At 28.6% G+C, this 18,681-nt stretch overlaps 1 protein-coding gene across 3 annotated transcripts; it reads left to right on the top strand.

Annotated features, from left to right (window-relative positions):
- Window positions 1-3,222: 3,222 nt before the first annotated feature.
- LOC114930835 (uncharacterized) lies at window positions 3,223-16,085 on the top strand. 3 transcript variants are annotated; one of them, XM_085485655.1, is made up of 10 exons: window positions 3,223-3,342; window positions 6,345-6,451; window positions 6,583-6,802; window positions 9,665-9,958; window positions 10,425-10,621; window positions 10,715-10,870; window positions 11,083-11,371; window positions 11,443-11,571; window positions 12,434-12,677; window positions 12,927-16,085. In XM_085485655.1, the coding sequence occupies exons 2-10, from the start codon at window positions 6,381-6,383 to the stop codon at window positions 12,941-12,943; spliced, it is 1,617 nt and encodes a 538-aa protein (XP_085341781.1). In that variant the 5' UTR covers window positions 3,223-3,342; window positions 6,345-6,380; the 3' UTR covers window positions 12,944-16,085. The 3 variants fall into 3 exon arrangements, with proteins under 3 accessions (XP_085341781.1, XP_085341775.1, XP_085341772.1); XM_085485649.1 differs by lacking the exon at window positions 12,927-16,085 and adding an exon at window positions 4,454-4,631 and having other exon boundaries at window positions 12,434-12,896; XM_085485646.1 differs by lacking the exon at window positions 12,927-16,085 and having other exon boundaries at window positions 12,434-12,896.
- Window positions 16,086-18,681: the final 2,596 nt, after the last annotated feature.

The following is an 18,681-nucleotide window of genomic DNA, read 5'->3' as shown; positions in this document are numbered from 1 at the left end:
TTTGTCTTCTTCTTTCTCTTCCATCCATTCCTTCATTTCCTCCATTTTCCTTTCCATGTCCCCGTTAATGTATATACCTATTACCCTCCACTTCTCTCTTCCTACCTCTAAATCCGCCATCATTATTCCCTCCGCCTTTTCTCCCATTCCTGATACTTTTATCCTTCCCCTCTCCTCCTTTACCCCCATGATCATTCCCCCCATCGGTCTTCCTTTCTTCTTTCTCTTCTTTGCTGCTTGCTTCTCCCATCTATATCCTTTCGGTAACCTCTTTTTAATCGCCTCCCACCCCTTTTCCTCTATCCATGTTTCCATCATCACCACTACCTCCCAATCCTCTATTTCCTTCCAGAATTTTTCTTCCTTGTTTTTCAACCCTGCCACATTCCAAAAACCTATCTTCCATTCCTCTCTTACTTCTCCTTTTTCCTTTCTCTCTTGCTCCTTTCTTCTTTCTATCTCCGTCTCCCTTTCTCCCTCCTCCTTTCTCTTCTTACTCCTCTTCTTCCCTTCTCCTTTCCTTCCTTCTTCTCTTCTCCCCTCTTCTATCCCTTTTTTTCCTCCATTCTTGTCTTCATGCCCCCCTCTTCCACCTCCATTTTCTCCATTCCTTCTCTAATTTCTCCTTTCCAGTTCTTGAGCACTCTTTCTTCCTCTTCCCATTTCCACCAAACATCATTGATTTTTATCCTACCGTAGCTTGTCCACACCTTGTTCCCTTTCCTCTTTTCTTCCTCCGCAATTTCCATTATTCTCCATTTCATCTTTCTTTCCTCCCATGTTAGGTCGTCCTCTATCCTCACCCTCTTTCCTCTTAACAGACTCTTTTTTTCCATTACCTGTCTCTTTTGTTCTCTGCTGCCTAGTCTTACAACCACCATTTCTCCTTCCTTTCCCTCCTTTCCTTTCAACCTTCTTATCCATTCTATTTCCGTTTCCGCTCCTATTTCTTTCATTATTTTCTCCACTCTTTCTTTTATATCTTCCTTCCCTTCTTCTATTCTTCTTATCACGATGTTATTCCTTCTTTCTTCTCTCTCTTTCCACTCTAACTTCTTTCCTATGTCTCTCATTTTCCCCATTATTGACTCACCTAACTCCTTACTCCCTCCTTCTCCCCCCTCTCTTTCTCTTTCTTCCTTTTTACTTCTCTTCTCTATTCTTGCCTCCAACTCTATCACCCTTTCCTCCAGTCTTTCTATCTTTTTTCCCATTTCTTTTCTTTCTTCTCTCCATTCCCCCTCCTTTTTCCATATTTCAATCTTCAATTTTCTTATTTCCTCACCCAACTTCTCTGTAATCTTCTTTCCTATCTCCTCCATCATCCTCTTTAACTCCTCCTTTTCTATCCCCCCTACTTCTCTGTTCAGCCTTTCTGTTTTTTTGCTCCTTCTCAGACTTCTTTCCTCTTCATCCTTATCCTCCTCTCCCCCTTCTTCCCTTTTCCTTTTCAAGAAATCCTCTATACATCCCATACTGCTCCTCCTCTCTTTCGCTAACTCATCTACTCTTCTCGGCCTCCCTGCCTTCTTTTTTACTTCCTCCTCATCTCCCTTCTTTCCCCCTTCCTCAACCATCCTATCTCTAGTAGTCTCTATCCTCCTATCTCTACTATTCTCTTCACTACCATTCTTTTCCTCCTTATTCATTTTCCTCTTATCGCTTTCTTTCTTTGATTCACTTACTCTATGTTCTAATTCGCTCCAACTCGCTAGTGAATTCCCTAGTGAATTCCCTATTGAATTCCCTATCTTTCTATCTGCACCTGCTCTCTACACCTACTCTCTTTCTTCCACGTGTCTACGTGTCCACGTGTCTCACCTTTTCCTGCTTTCTATTTTCTAACTCCTTACAATCCTTATAATATCATATCCTTTCAATCTATCCTCCTCTTTTTCCTACGCCCTCTCACCTCCTATCTCCTATTCTCCTCACCCCTTTTCTCACTCTTTCCTCACAAATACCTGCCACGCTTTCACACACCTGTCACTCACACTCTCACCGGAACCGGAAGCCAATATTAGTAGAGATATACAGTAATTTAAGTATTTAAATTACTGTATATCAGTAATTTAAGTACTCGACTGTATACCAATAGAGATATACAATAATTTAAGTACTTAAATTACTGTATATCAGTAATTTAAATACTAGAAACAAGTGATTAATTGGACTTACTAATGATAAATTCCTATAAGGGTTGGTGCGCATTATTCTTTTATTGGTTTGCGTATCAAAAAATGTACAATGTAAACTAAACCAATCAACATAAATTAAATTCGTATCATTTTTTTCTTTAGTACATTCGATGTAAACAAACGCATCCATATTAAAGCTTTGGTGCGCACTAAATTTAATGTGCGTATCAACGTTCCGATTATGTCAACTAAGCTATAAATAAAATATAGAAAAAAATAATGAAAAAATAAGAAAAAATAATAAGTAGAATAATTAAAAAATAATTTCTTTGCATCAGTTTTCTTTAATTAAAATATAAAATTTGAAGAAATGAGAAAAATATATACTCATTATATATATATATATATATATATATATATATATATATATATATAAATGTATATGTATATAATTTCATATATTTTTAAAATTCATAAAATAAATATATCTTTACATCATCTTCATATCATGACTTCTCTGTTTTCAAAATATTTGTAGAACATGTTATTACCATGCACATTTTTAAAAAATTAATTTTAATTTCATTATTTTCATTAAAGTAATACTCAAATGGAAAACTTTGAAGTTGATTTTCTCAAAATAGCATTTTAGCATATATATGCCCTGTTTCCATGAGTGGCCTCAATTATATATAATTATATATTTAAATATTTGATTTTATATAAAATTTTGTATAGAATATATATTAAATTTTTTCTTTCTTAATAATGATTAACTGTGTTTATTTTATATTAGTTTCTTTGTATACAATTTTTATATACTTCTATTTATTGTAATTTTTTTTTAACAACGTTATACATGTATTTTATATGTATATATATATATATATATATATATATATGTGTGTGTGTAATTCAATATAAAACAGTTATATTCAAAATCCAAAAGAGAGGAAAGAAATATTTTAAGAGTGCAATCAAAAACAAAACTCGTTTTTCGTTTATGAAGGTTGGTAATCCTGCACGAGTAATTCGACGCGGAGGATTTAAAAAATTTTTATATATCTACTGGTAGCGCGAGATCAGGTCTCTGCAGTTGCTCGCTAGTTGCCCGCTAGTTGCGTCAGAAAACAGTCGCCTCTGTCATTGAATACACGCCGCACGAATTCTTTTTCATTGGAAGAATATAGTAATAATAATACAAGTGAGTAAAGCAAAAATCCGTTCATCTACTGTGCATTCATCTACTCCATCTCATAATCACCTCTCGCAAAATAAAAATCAAACCTATTTCGATATCGATATATAAACGTCATATTAGATTGATCGAATATACATTCACTTTTTCCTTATGCGATTTTTGTACTGCAAACGAAAAAAAAAACTAACACACTAACTTCATCTATCTATTACATTACGTCTTATTTGATAACGCATTTTTTCCTCATCTTACTTAGCTTTTTCGTATACGAATATATTTTCAAATGCGATTTATTCAATTGTCGCGTATTAAAAACGCGATTTAATGCATTGTGTTACATATTTTTTTGTACCTCGAACTTTTACAATTTCTTAGAGATTACGGTTAATTAATAGAAAAATACTGTTTTAAGATAAATCAAAATCAATAAGTCTAAATCGTTTGATCAGTTTTTCTTTATTTTTATTAATATTATGCATTTCAATTTTTCTTTCGTCGATTATCGAGATCCAATAGAATTAAGTTTGTTACAAACCTTAAATTTGTTTTTTATTGCATTATATATATTATATACTTTTGACATTTAAAGTAATTTATATTCAAATGCTGATATTGGAGGAAAAAAAATATTGAAAAATTACAGATAAAAGTTTAAAAAACGAAAAAGTTTATGTTAATATTAAAATTTTTTTATAACAAATCTATTTTCTATTAAATTTTAGATATTTATGCTTTTTGAGCATTTTTATATATTTTATTCTCTCTCTGTATTTCATTGTTACATTTTTTAATTAAAAATTTCAAATAATCTAATTTTTCTGTGTCTTATTATTAGTCAATAAAATCGATATTTTCAACTTTTAATTTAAAAAAAAGTATGATTCTAAAAATAATTGTAAATATTATATAGTATATGGAATTAATAAAATTCTTATAATGCTCTTGTTAATTTATAAAATTCTTATTTTTTTTTTTATGTTAATCTTTGATCTTATATTGCTGAAATACAAAATCTTTGTAATCTGCAAATTTAATCGCAGAAAGTAATTTAATGCAGTAAAAGAATTGATGGATTTTCAAGACTTGTTTATGTACATCTGCTACTTATATAAAGGATAAAACAGATCTGTGGCACTTGAAACACACATGGCTTGATGGCTATAATGGCCCACATGGTTTCTTGAAGGAACGCTTATTTACGTGTTTATAAATAGCTACACGCATCTCATTCTTTCATCGCATCCATAAAAGAAAGCCTTTGAGTTGCACTGCAGCTTAAGAGAAGTTAGTAGGTAATAAATATATATTATATATTCAATGAAAAAATCTTGTATTTATCTAACTTTTGTTTAAGCAAATTAATATTTAAATTTAAAAACATTTATAACATCAAAGATAATGTATACACTACTAAAAAAAGAAAAAAATAGAGAACATTTTTCATACCCTAAAAATTATGCCATTTTCAAATTGTTAAAATTTGACGGAAATTCATCGTGGACTAAAAATTAAAAAAGCATTTTAAAGCTTGAAGTTACAACTTTAATACTATCATCATTGGTGATTTTAAAACATATTTTTATCTCTTTTTTGTGCTTTAAAAAAGAATACTTTTTTTTGAGTTACGTTCGTGATTTTAAAAGTAACCTATATTTTTCAGATACAATATTGATACTCGGCGAAAAATCATTATAGACAAAAAATAAAAGAATATTTTAAAGCTTGCAATGTTAATTTTAATTCGTTATTGGTAATTTTTAAAAATCTTTTTATTTTCCCTGTTCTGAAAAATTACAGATTTAGTTACAAAATCGTATAAATTCGATCAAAAAAATCATTAAAAAATTTTTAAAATAACATTTTGTAAGCAAAATATTATAGTTTATGAAACTTGAGTTAAATTTTTCAAGAGAAATTCTTTTATCGAGCTGCAGAGTGTCAAAAAATAAATAATTTTAAGAAGTAAAACAATATATTCTTCTTTAAAGCACAGAAAAGAAAAGATAAACAATTTTTAAAAATCACTCATTCCGCGTTAAAGTTAAAACTTCAAACTTCAAAATTTTTTGTTAGATTTTAATATAATGATTTTTTATTCCGAATTTCAGCAGTTTAAAAAAAGTCTAATTTTTGGGATATAAAATATTCTTTTTTTTTTTAGTAATTATATAATCGACATTAAAAGTTAGTTCTTATAAAAGAAGAGAAATTTTAGAAAGCAATAAGAACTTAATATTTTATTTTTAATTAATTTTTGTATTAAAAAAAAGATTAATATTTTATGTTATTCAAGATATGGATATTTAAAAATATATATATTATTTATAAATTTTTTAAATAAAAATAATAATATTAATGAAACAATCTAATGTTTGTAAATGTCTAAGAAAACTAAATTAATTGGATTTTAGTTAATATTAGAATTTTTATATCATTAATTATAATATGTGTTTTAGTAAATTGTATTCAAAATTGCGATATTTAAATATATCATGCATATAGTTATAAAATCTTTAACAAAATAGTAAACTTAACAAATTAACCTATATATAACCATCATAATTAATATATATTTATATATATGTATATAATTAATTAAATAAATTGAGAAACATGTTTTTATATATGTTAAAATACAAAGTACATCACTGTCTTTTACGTGATTACAACTGATGATTATGAATAATTTATTATGAGTGATTCCTCTCTCTCTATATTTTCTTGAGGTCATCATGGGTGACTTGCGTACTTCTTATCTCAAAGTAAAAGTTCATTCAATTAGATGCATAGGGAGATATTTTATAGCATACAGTATAGAAGTACTAGACATCTTTGTTTGTGTTTGGCATAATTTCATTGATTTTATAGTCTTCTTAATTTGTATCAGATTTTCTCAACATTGAGAATTTTTTTGACCAATATAATAACATCATAATATCAAGTAAAAACACTAATACATATATTATTATATATATATATATATATATATATATATACATATATAGATTACAGTACTTTGGACGAGCAAAAATAACAAGACAATGAGACTGTTCATTCTTTTGGTGCTCTTATATTGTTTTTGTACCAATATTGGTCACACCAGGGAGATAACGTATGTAATTTATTAATTATATAATTTACAAGTTGATACTTTTTTGAATATACTCTTCTTTCTTCAAATTTAGAGTTTTCAATATTGCATTTATCTATATATTCCATAAATAATTACATTAATTTTTATAGACACGAAGATATTAACGATGCTATGTTAAGCTTAGTACATATGATGCGAGAGAATACAGAAAAACTCGAGAGACATGAAGCAAGAGAGCGGCAGCTGGGCGAGCAATTAAAGAAAACCATAACCATCCTAACGAAACGTATATCCGCTGTGGATGCTCTGAAACTGCAGCTAAATAAATTGGAGGAAAGAATTTCAGGAATGGAGCATCTGTTTGCCCAGGTGTGTGTGATCATCTATTTTGAAATACTAATACGCATCAATATAGTGTGACTTTCAGAGATGTGCATTATTGAAATAGATACATTTGAAATAGAAATGCAAAAAAATATCTATTTTGCACTTCAAATACATAGTTTTACAAAAACTATATTTTTCTCTGCAACTATATATTAGGTTGTTCGAAAAACAATTTTATTTTTTTTTGCATGAAAATAAAAGATGATACAACTAGTGATAGATAAAAAGGCCAACTTATCGAGCAATTATTAGAGTTGTTCTGTCAAATAAAATTTATTTTATGTATAAATTAAACATAAAACATTATGTGAAAACTACAAACATTCTATACTCAAACTTAAGCGAAAATTACAATCATTATAAAATAAACGTTTCAACCGCACGCGGTCTTCCTTAGTATTATATTACAGTAATTATTAAAAAATACAAATTCATACAAAAATTCCACATAATATCGGAAATTAATGTTAGTTCTTCAATAAGAGTCGAGAATTTATAAACAATTAAAGCGTGTTTTGATCCATCATATCCAACAAATGTTCGCCTCGATATGATCTTTGATTTTAATCAAATCTCGAAAAGTTTCTCAAAGTTTGAAATAAAGTGTCTTTTTATATTGTTGGTCTTGTCTTGTGTCATCTTCAATAACTTTTTCAAAAATAACATGGTTAAAATTGTCAAGAAGGACGATGTCAACGCCTACGGAACGTATTAAAGTTCTTGCATATTAACGATGAAACTTTTCGAGATTTGATTAATATCAAAGATCATATCGAGGCGAACATTTGTTGGATATGACGGATCGAAACACGCTTTAATTGCTTATAAATTCTTGACTCTTATTGAAAAATTAACATTAATTTCCGATATTATGTGGAATTTTTGTATGAATTTGTATTTTTTAATAATTACTGTAATATAATACTGAGGAAGACCGCGTGCGGTTGAAACGTTTATTTTATAATGATTGTAATTTTCGCTTAAGTTTGAGTATAGAATGTTTGTAGCTTTCACATAATGTTTTATGTTTAGTTTATACATGAAATAAATTTTATTTGACAGAACAACTCTAATAATTGCTCGATAAGTTGGCCTTTTTATCTATCACTAGTTGTATTTACAATATACGAGCAAAGCTTTGTATTAATTGATTTTATAAAAGATGATATTTTTATAAAAAAAGAGTTTTATTCAATTAAATATTCACCATTTTATTCCAACACCTTTTGTCATCTTTGAGGCAATATATGACAATTTGCATCTACGAATGCCTTTATTTGGTCTTCATTAGCCTCAACTGGCCTTCAGAATATGATGCATTTTTAAGATTGAAATAACCAGAACGAATTAAAACAATGTGATAATCAAGCTCGTATCAAAGAAAATTAATACAATAGGAAAAGGCTTTTACATGAGCAAATATGGTTGACTATGTAAAATTACTGTATTTAAATATAAAAATTACATATTCAACCTACAAGTCGATAAAGAATAACACACTATTATTTCCGAACATTAATTATTTCCGAGCATCGAAATTAATACGAAGAACATGGACATATTAGTATATATTACATTTGCTAACAAGACAACTATATAGCTTTAAGATGAAATTTATAGACTGTTATTATATGTAATTGTTTGAATTCAGCGATTGAGAAGTCACAAGTAAGTGACGAAACGTTTTGCACGAATTTATTGTAATTTTTATATTCAAATACTGTAATTTTACATAGTCAACCATATTTGCTCGTGTAAAAGCCTTTTCCTATTGTATTAACCAGAACGAAATTTTGAAAACCAATTTTGACACTGACATTCAGTCAACACATCCTGTTCATACATGGCGCACAATATTTTTCTTGCTTGCGTCATACTTTACGGTAATAAAAAAGCAAAATTTGACGAAAATGCTCATGTTGGTTTTCCATTTTTTATGCAACACCAAACAAAAATGACAGATTCCAAAACAATTTGTTTTAAACAAAGCTTGAAATGTGAGTTGTCAAAATATATAATGATTTACTGGTTTAGAATAAAGTTGATTGCTTAAAAAAACGATTAATGCAATTTATGTGAAAAAAAAACGAAATTACTTTCCGAACGACCAATACAATGATCGTTTTCTATTGTAAATATATTTTTCATACAAATTAAAAATTTATTAAAATATTATAATAATAATATTGTTTATATTATATATACAATGCAATGATGGTATTACGTCCTCATTCTGGTATCACTGGTTTTAATTATAAAACTTTGTAAAAGGTAATTTCTTATTTTTCTGAAAGCACGTTCCACTTCTTTCTAAAAAGCATTACAATCAAAATGTCATTTTAAAAGAATAACTTATAATGTCTATAAAAATATTATCTTTATTTTATAAAATGCCTATTTTAAATGAGAATAAAAAATATTTTGCATTTTGCATTTTCAAATGAAAAGATTGCAACTTTTGCATGTTTTATGGGGTAAGATAAGAAGTTTAAATATTCATTTTTTGTACATCTTCCTTTAGTGGCTATCTTTTAAACAACTGTTTGGGACAAAATGCCACTAGCGGCTTTCTTTTATATCTTATATTTAAAGTTGCTAGATATCCTATTGTTTTTGGAATATCTTCTAACTATTATATGTTTTATCTGTTATCATATGTTTATATCTGTCTACCTTTGTTTTATTAAAAAATCAAAGAACAATATTAATTGATCGATCTGCGACTGACACTCTGACAGAGCTGTATGTATAAAAACAGAACTCGGCCGTAGCTGAAAGGAGTTAATAAAAAAAAAAAAAATATTATTTTTTAAAGTGTTAACAATGTTTTTTCCCCGAGAGCAGAAAGATGAGAGAGAACGCATACAGATGCAGAAAACGATGGACAGTTTAGAGGACCTAGAGAGTCGTTTGGAAAGTTGGTTCACGGATATTGAAAACAAAGTTGCAGAGATAAATAGTCGCCCAGAAACTACATCAAATAATAACTTTACTGTCATTCTCAGTAAATTGGATAAGATCGAAAATAATTCGATGGAGGGGATTGTACGGCTTAAAGAGGCTCTGGATAGTAATGTGGCAAAAATGGATAGAGAATCAATGATTCTAATGGAAAAAGCGCATATGGCCTTCTTAGAGGTAATCTATTTAATTGCGAGAATATAACATTTCTTTTTTCTTCATATATATGTACATGGTTTGTCAGAAAAGTAGATTAAATATGTAGCGCAGAAAACAGCGATAGTAAAAGTTTATAATCACGCAGAATATAAAATGAGTACTTACTCATTTGTCTGTATAACAGAGTAGGACACAAAATTTTCTCCGAAGTACGATAGTACGTTTCCCGAAGATTTTTTCGCGCTGAACATGCAGCTGAATACGTAGTTTGAATTTACCTAGCACGTCAAGATTTAAAATAAATTATATAATAAACAAAAAATGGCATTTTTGATAATTTTTAACATTTTTTGCAACAAAAAGAAAACTAGTTTCTAAATAAACTTAATGGCATCTGAAAGTATAATTAAAAAACTTTTAAACAAATTTTGGTTCATAATAGTACGACTTTTTTCATCAAGTTATAAAAGCTTGTGTCATATAGCTGCAGGATGTAGCTGCTAGAATCAAAGACATTGAGAACTCTCTAGAGAAGTTAAAACAGCTGACGCAAAGCGTTCAAGAAAAACCATTGGAGCGGCAACTGGATTTGACTTCAACCTTTGACGAACACGTCAAGAAGTTAATACAAATGCAAGAATTAATAGAGAGCTCTTCTAACAAATTACACGAATTACCCAGGTAACTTTGTATCCAAGGCTCTCATGATTAAATTTGAATTAACATCCTTTATGAAAATATGAGAACATTAAATATTTTAATCTTTAAATATAGGATAAACGAAGTGCAGATGCTACATAACGAGACACAGGCCATGTTGCAGGAGACTAAACATGTGTTGAAGGATATTGTTACAAAAGGTATCAATAATATCGAAAACAGAATAACAGAGACGAAGGAAGAAACTAAAGATTCAGTAGCAGCATTACGGTAAATATTATTTGAGAAATCATAAACATTAAATATATATATTAGTGTCTTTTTCTCATCTTTTATTTCATATATATTAACCATTATTTATCTTTAAATAAATAAGAAAACAAATAAAAATCAAGATCAGAAAACCCTATTTAATGTTAAAGATGAGTCTAAATATATTGTATAATTTAAAAAAAATTTTATTAATAATTTTGATGCTATAGGATGGATTTGGCTAACAACGCAGAACGTGTTAACCAAGAATTACAAGACCTAGAAAAAGGTCAGTCTGTGATGGTTTCCATGGCTGATCATGTGTTAGATACGAAAAAAAGAGTGGAATATGGTGTACATCAGATCTTACTGGAAGTGAGCGATCTAGTAAAGGCACAAGGTGTCAATATCAACAGTACTCTTAGTCAAAGATTCGATGGAATCTCAAACGACATTATGGATAATCAAAACGGTGCCTTGGCAAACCTTACTAGCAAAATGGAACAAGAAATGAACAAAGTAAAATAATTTATCATTTGCTGATTGAGCTATAGCTGCCAGGATTTATCATTACTATCTATATATTATAGGTTTGGCGGCAGATCAATGTAATGTATCAACAGATGTCAGAGAGTGCTCGAGCTTTAGACAAACTGCATCAACAAAATGAAGCTTATGTTAACGGCACGACATCTACTATGGGTGGAATGAAGAGTAAGGTAACAATAAGCATATAATTGAATTAAAATGTATATACAGGATGTCCTATTTTAAATTTCACAATCAAATATTTCAATATCATGTTTAGAAAAAATGTTTCAAACAAAATTTGTATGATTTCAAAGGGAACATAAAATAGTGGCAAAGATTTGACCTTGGATAGGCGTTTAAAGGTCACATAAAGATCACTTTTAATTTTTTAAATAAAATCTACTATTTTTCATTGCATATTCTTGTAGCTTATCTCGAGAGCTTTCTGAAACACTATAATAAAGTATTTTGTCTTAAATACTTTTTGAGTTACAAGGCTTAAAATTAACAGTTTTTTAACATAAAATGTAAAACGTCTTGTAAAGTATTCAGTTTTCGATCATCTTTTATGTACGAAATAATGAGACCAATCAATTAATAAAGAAAACAGATAACTTTTTTAAAGAAAGTATGTGCAGAAATTTGCAACATGCAGCTGGAAACTTTTATTCCATGCATAAAAGTATTAAAGTAAGATTACCAAAAACTGCATGAATATTTTGCAAGATATTTTACACTTTATGTCAAAAAATTGTTAACTTCAAACCATATAACTCAAAAAATACTTAAGAGAAAAATATTATAAAGTTATAAAAATATTTATATCTTAAAATCATACAACTTTTGTTTCAACATTTTTTTCTAAAATTACGTATCGAAATATTTAACTGTAAAAATTAAAATGGGACACTCTATATAATAAAAATTAATTTAAAATTTCTCTAAAATAAGTCAGGAGCCCTTATATTAAATTATTACACATATATTCTGTATTTTACTTATATTTTCTACGTTGTTATAAAACTAATCATGAAACTCTAAACTCTACAGGTTGGCGAAATAACAAAACGTATGACGGAGGTGGATGAGAACTTAAACTATTTGCTCGGTCGTCTGTCTTTAGTGACGCAAGAATTCAATCAGATTAAGACAGGTTTAGGGAACGCATTAGACAATATAAAGGCTTCTTTCAAGGTGGTCCAAGAGAAGGCGTTGGATTTGACTCATCCGGGTCCTCATCCGCTTCCGGAAAATTACAAAAATCCAAATGATTCCAAGACCAGAAAACCAGACGGTAAGCCTCTATTGGACCTTGTAAGTCATATTTCCAACATACCCTCCAATTAACTACAAGATTTTCATTTATTTTACTTAAAAAATTTCTATTTAAAGTTTATTTGTTTGTTAAAACAATATAAAGTCTGTAAGAACAAAAAAAAATCTTGTAATATTTTTTAATATTAACAATAATCACTAAAACTTAAAAACTTAATAAAAATTTTGTTGCCGTTAATTCCTTTATTACGCAAACTGTTTGTTTTAGTTGTGAGCGTAAAGTAAGCCATATTTGACTCTCAGATCAACGGTTGGTTCGGACTAATCTCAACGGAAAAGATATCTTTTTCTTTAACTATAATAATTAACATCTAATACTATCATCAGTATCATTATTACAATTATTACAATTATGATTATCAGAAATGATTGTAAGATTCTATCATTTGAAAAACTTTTAAATGTATATTTATGTTATATTTTTTTACCTATCTTGGTTCAAAAATGAAAAATGCAAGTGAGAACAGAATATACATATAATTAACTATATCTAATTCATTATATAAAATATAATATTACATAAGAAGTATAATTATAGCAAATTGCAGATGTTTTATGCACATTTTTATAGAAGGTGGACGCAAAGGCTTGCAATGTTTATTTTTTTTCATCAGAAAATTTAAAAATGCAGTTTGTTTTTTTTTTATAGAACATGCGTCCTTAGTAATTATTTTTTCACAAACTAATATAAATCTCTTTTATAGGAAGATAAAAAATATATTTTAGATAATTTTAAGTGTTAACAAAATTGTAGTTTACAGATTAGTTTCATTAAAATTAACCCAGTGAGAAATGATTGGTCGAATCGTCATCGATTCGACGAATTTGACATCGATTCGGGTTAATTTTACCTCATATTTTTAATATTAAAAAATGAAAAATTATATAACCTGATATTTTTGTTCAAAAATATATCATAAAGTTAATCTATAAAAACAGAACATCTCTAATCATGTTTCTTTCATATATAGGATGTTAAAAATCATTCAAGATTCATATGATAGTATAGACAATATGAGTAAAAAATGCTTACCAGAAACAGATCACAATTGTGTAGAATCTTAATTTTTCTTCAAATATATTAAACACATAAGTTAAACAAAAATTTAAGACATTTTTTATTTATGTGCGGAATTTGAAATTTAAGAAGTAAAACACCCCTTTGAAAAAAAACGGTTTTAAGAAAAAAATTGTATTTAAAAAAAATGTTTTTCTTTTATATATACACTTGTCAAAAAAATTATTGCAACACGCAATTAATATCAAAATTTCGCGTAAATTCAAATAAGCGTACCTCCGCGAAAAATTATCGTATTTAAAAAAAATTTTTGTTGTTTTGAAGGATAAAAACTCTACTTTAAGAAACTTTTGTTCGATTTTGATTTTATCTTCTCTCCCTCTCTCCACCCCGTTACAAAATAAGTTTTTCAAAAAATTGCAACATTTGACGAACTCTACGGGGTGAAATAATTTTTTTTTCGCAAATCTTATCAAAATTTTCGTAAAATATGGACTTTTTCCTACAAATTAAAAAAAAAGCAAAGTTCGTACGATTTTTTTCACAAAATTACGTCATCAAAGTTTCCCATAGATTTTTCCATTTGCCACCAGCATTAGCGATACTCGACGCGCACCAACGTTGATTGCGCGACAAATTGCTAATAATGATCTCCCTCACCGTGATCAAACAATTAGAAGACGTTTACGTGAACGTGGTTTAAGATCGCGAGTTCGACATTTTTCCAAATGCATGGATCATACATTTTTTCCATATTTTAGAAGAGGAAAATATCAAACTCGCGATTTTCAACCACGTTCACATAAACGTCTTCTAATTGTTTAATCACTGATTCTGTGAGGAACAACTTCATTAGCAATTTGTCTCATAATCATCGTTGGTGTGCGTCGTGTAATGCCAATGTTGGCGGCCAATAATTGCACAAAAATGCGTAGATAACTTTGAGAGTTCGTCAAATTTTGCAATTTTTTAAAGAAACACCTTACTTTTTAAAGGAGTGGAAAGAGGGGGAGAGGATAAAATCAAAATCGAACGAAAGTTCCTTAAAGTAGAGACTTCATCCTTTAAAACAAAAAATTTTTTTTCAAATACGATAATTTTTCACGGATACGCTTATTTGAATTTACGTGAAATTTTGATATTAATTTGCGTGTTGCAATAATTTTTTTGACGAGTGTATTGTATAGAGTCGAATATCGTTGAAACTATAAGAGACGGGAAAAATGTTAAACGAAAGTCTAATCGTTTGAAAAGTACTTTTACTTCAATGTAAAAGAAAGATTTTTTTTTCAAAAAACCTCACTACTCAATTTTTTCATTGAATTAAAAGTTTATTTTTTTTTCAAATTCAACTATATATATAAAATGATTTTTTTAAACACTTTGTATACTATATATTTTTAAAATATACAATGTATTTTCTGCACATATAAAAAACATCTGCAATCTAACAATTATTATTAGATGGACAATGGGATCTAATTAACTCATATCTCATAATCTCATATACACCCAGATAACCAGTGTGAACACAAGTTGCTTTCATGTCGCTAATAAATATCTTGTTAATATCTTGCTACGCATCTATATCGTGCATTTTATGTTATTTGCTAACATTCAATATCAGATATAAAACTTTTTGGCCGACAAGACAACACCTAGCAAGATCAGCACAGGTCAAATAAAAAAATAGAAGAAGAAATAAAACATTTGCACGTTTTAAACGTTATATTAGCATTACTGACACAATGATAGCAACGTGTTTACATCTGTTAATAAATTAAAAATATTATAGACAAAATGTTATGTTAAATATACTTAAACCACTCAAATATTTAATTCATATTCCTAGCAAAAAACCAGCATCAATTGCAAGCATTTTTTTATACGTTGCGTAAACATACTTGGTTATCTGGGCAGAAGAAAAGGAGGCTGGACACATTATTATCTATATATAGGGCAGCTTGTATTCGAATATTATATTTTCTATTGCCACTATTTATGAAAGATAAAATCTTTATGCGTACACAGAAAAAAATTGAAACGTGCCAAAAAAAATAAATAAATCTTATGAAAATGATATAAAAAAGCATGTTAAAACTTTACTGTTTTTATGCAGAGGTGTTATTAAATTTGATATATTTTTATAATGTACGTAAGGTTGTCATTGTAAAACTGCGATAAGCCAGCATACGTTTATTCATTTATGCATTTCACTTCTTTCTTCCTTTTATCATTTTCGCATGTATACTTATCTTTATACATACATGTATATCACATACACGCATGCACGCAGCAAGTACAGGCACACAGATATTAAATAATAAATGGTAATATTATTATATGTAACATGTGCCATGTTTGTGTTATAACAGTTCTTTATTTCTAAATGGTAGAAAATACTTTTATTTACGCAAGAGTGCAAAGAGGGACTGACGGAGTCTGCATGCGTTGCAATAATTAAATCCGTGTTAGCTGCACACAAGTCGAAGGCTACGCTTGGAGGTAAATCTCTCTCTCCCTCTCCCCCCCCCCCTCTCTCTCGATTTCATTTTTTGCATACAAGTAATCATAATATTTTTATCATTTTTATAAGGCATTACAACCCAGGTAGCAAATGTACGTCATTTTGATGTCAATTGATGTCATTAAATGTCAAAGTTACATTATTTTGATGTCTAATAACGTCAGTTTGTTACTTGGAAAAGAACCTAAGAATCCCCCAAAAAATCCAAAAATTTAATAGTAAATATTAAAATTAAATACAAGTTTTAAAATAAAAAAGATGCGCACAATTGTTGCCCAAATCGACATTGAATTTTATTTTTACCTCAATAAATAGCGCGAAGTATTTTAATAATAAGACAAATAGTACAACTAATATGCTAAATATCATTTTATTGATTGTTATATGAATTGCAAGTGTCACAGCAGGCAAGTTCTCGTTAGGAAACTGAAACTCATGATTATGTAATTTAATATCTGTTGATATTGGAATTCTAAATAAGGCATTTTTGTGGAACGTTAACTCGATCCATCTAGAAATTTGCATATTCGTAATGTATTCATAAACTTTATTTTAAGATGAAATGTCTAATATAGATTTGAGAAAATTTTGAGCAACAGAACTAGGGGAGCACTTGTCCGCACTCTTTATACTTTTTTTTATAAAAATAGAGGAAAAATAAAAAACGCAAAAAAAATTTTGCAGAAAAATCTAAAAGAACTGAAAAACCGAAAAGTTAACACAATTTTATTGTTAATAAAATTAACTTAATATATATATATATATATATATATATAATTTTTTAAATAAAAATTATTCTAAAGATAAAATTTCCAAAAGAAGCCTAAATTAAACATGTTTAAAAGACCGAAGATATCGATATCGAAATTCACGTACATTTAGAACGAAAAAAAGGAGTAAATTCGAATCTTAAAAGACAGCAACTGGAGTTCCATGCACTCTTATACAGATCGCGTCAAGTATATAATAACATACCTTCTATCAGATCTCAACGCATCTTCGTTTTGAGCTCAGCAAACCGATATTATTTACAATATGCATGTGTACAGATTATAATGCTAATTGCCTCACTTTATAACCACAAATTGTGGTAGGTAGCGATTGACTGTCGAACCTAAAGTCGCACTTGTGAAGACACGTAAAATACCGCGGAGAAAGAGAGAATCGCTAAGATATATCACCTTTGTGCATGTGAATTTCTCTCGTATCTCCCGTGTCCTCACTTTGGATATTTTTCGAAGGGGCAACACGTACGATGATCTCGACAGTGTACCACATTACATCACATTATATTATATTATATTATACTTTGAGCTCCAATGTTCTTTTTTAAGCTATGTGAACTGTAGATAGAGATATACTTTAAAGCATAGATCACGTAATGGACGACAACGCGTTTTTTTCCTTTCTGTATGCCTATGTACGTTGAGAATTAACGACTAAACGACAATACTTGCTCTGCCTGCCTGCCTATCTCTCCGTTTTGACGACACGCTGCAAGAAGCTCATATAGTAAGCATCGATTAATAACATTATGTATTAAACAACTTTGTTAGTTCATCACAAAGATTCCGTTCGGCTCTTTCGTGCCGATGATCTTTGGAATAGGAAAAAATGCAGATTTTTGTTTTATATTCAAAGATACAAAGAAGTTCTAAAGATTAAAGATGACTAAAATTTTTGCACATTTCCAAAGAATCAAAGACCAAAATGCAAAGAAATTTTTTCCAAAATTGATATCGCTGATCTCCACGATGAATCAACGTTACAATTCACTGCAGTGCTGCATACTTTAAAATGATGCTTCATGTATTTATAAATCTCAAAATTGAGTTTCTAATAAATAAGAGTCAATTACATCAACAGTCTTAACTAATTTTAACGTTTTTTTACTCCTACAAAATTAAAAAATTCAGTACAATAGTGATCTAACTTATTTTTTTTTTTAATTCTTCAAGATCAATCTTAATATAATTTTTTAATAAATAATAATTTAATAACTATTAATATATATATATATATATATATATATATATATATATATTACTATATACATATATATAATAAGTAATTCCTAACTTATATATACCTTTCTTTAAAATTTGAGGAAAGTCATTCTCAATATAATCTTCAAACTGTTGTTTCTTTATATTCATATTAAATATTATAACATTTAAGTAAACTTTTTTTGATTCATGGAAATAAATTAGTTATTTTTTAGTCACTTCAATTTTAAATAATATAAATTACTAAAATATGCAAAAACATTCTTTCCTAATTGTCCTGCATTCTAAAAAAATAAATAATTTATATCCACTCTACATATCCCTTTCAGTGAAATTAAACTTTATGACAACTAAATAAAATTTACAGTTATTTACTTAATCAATAAGAGAGTCTGTTTTTTCTCTCTTGCTC

Source organism: Nylanderia fulva, unplaced genomic scaffold (assembly GCF_048542155.1).
Source record: "Nylanderia fulva isolate GAGA-0341 unplaced genomic scaffold, ASM4854215v1 Scaffold109, whole genome shotgun sequence".
Lineage (NCBI taxonomy): Eukaryota > Metazoa > Arthropoda > Insecta > Hymenoptera > Formicidae > Nylanderia > Nylanderia fulva.
The sequence above is the reverse complement of the archived record's forward strand: the minus strand, read 5'-3'. Positions and strand labels throughout refer to the sequence as shown.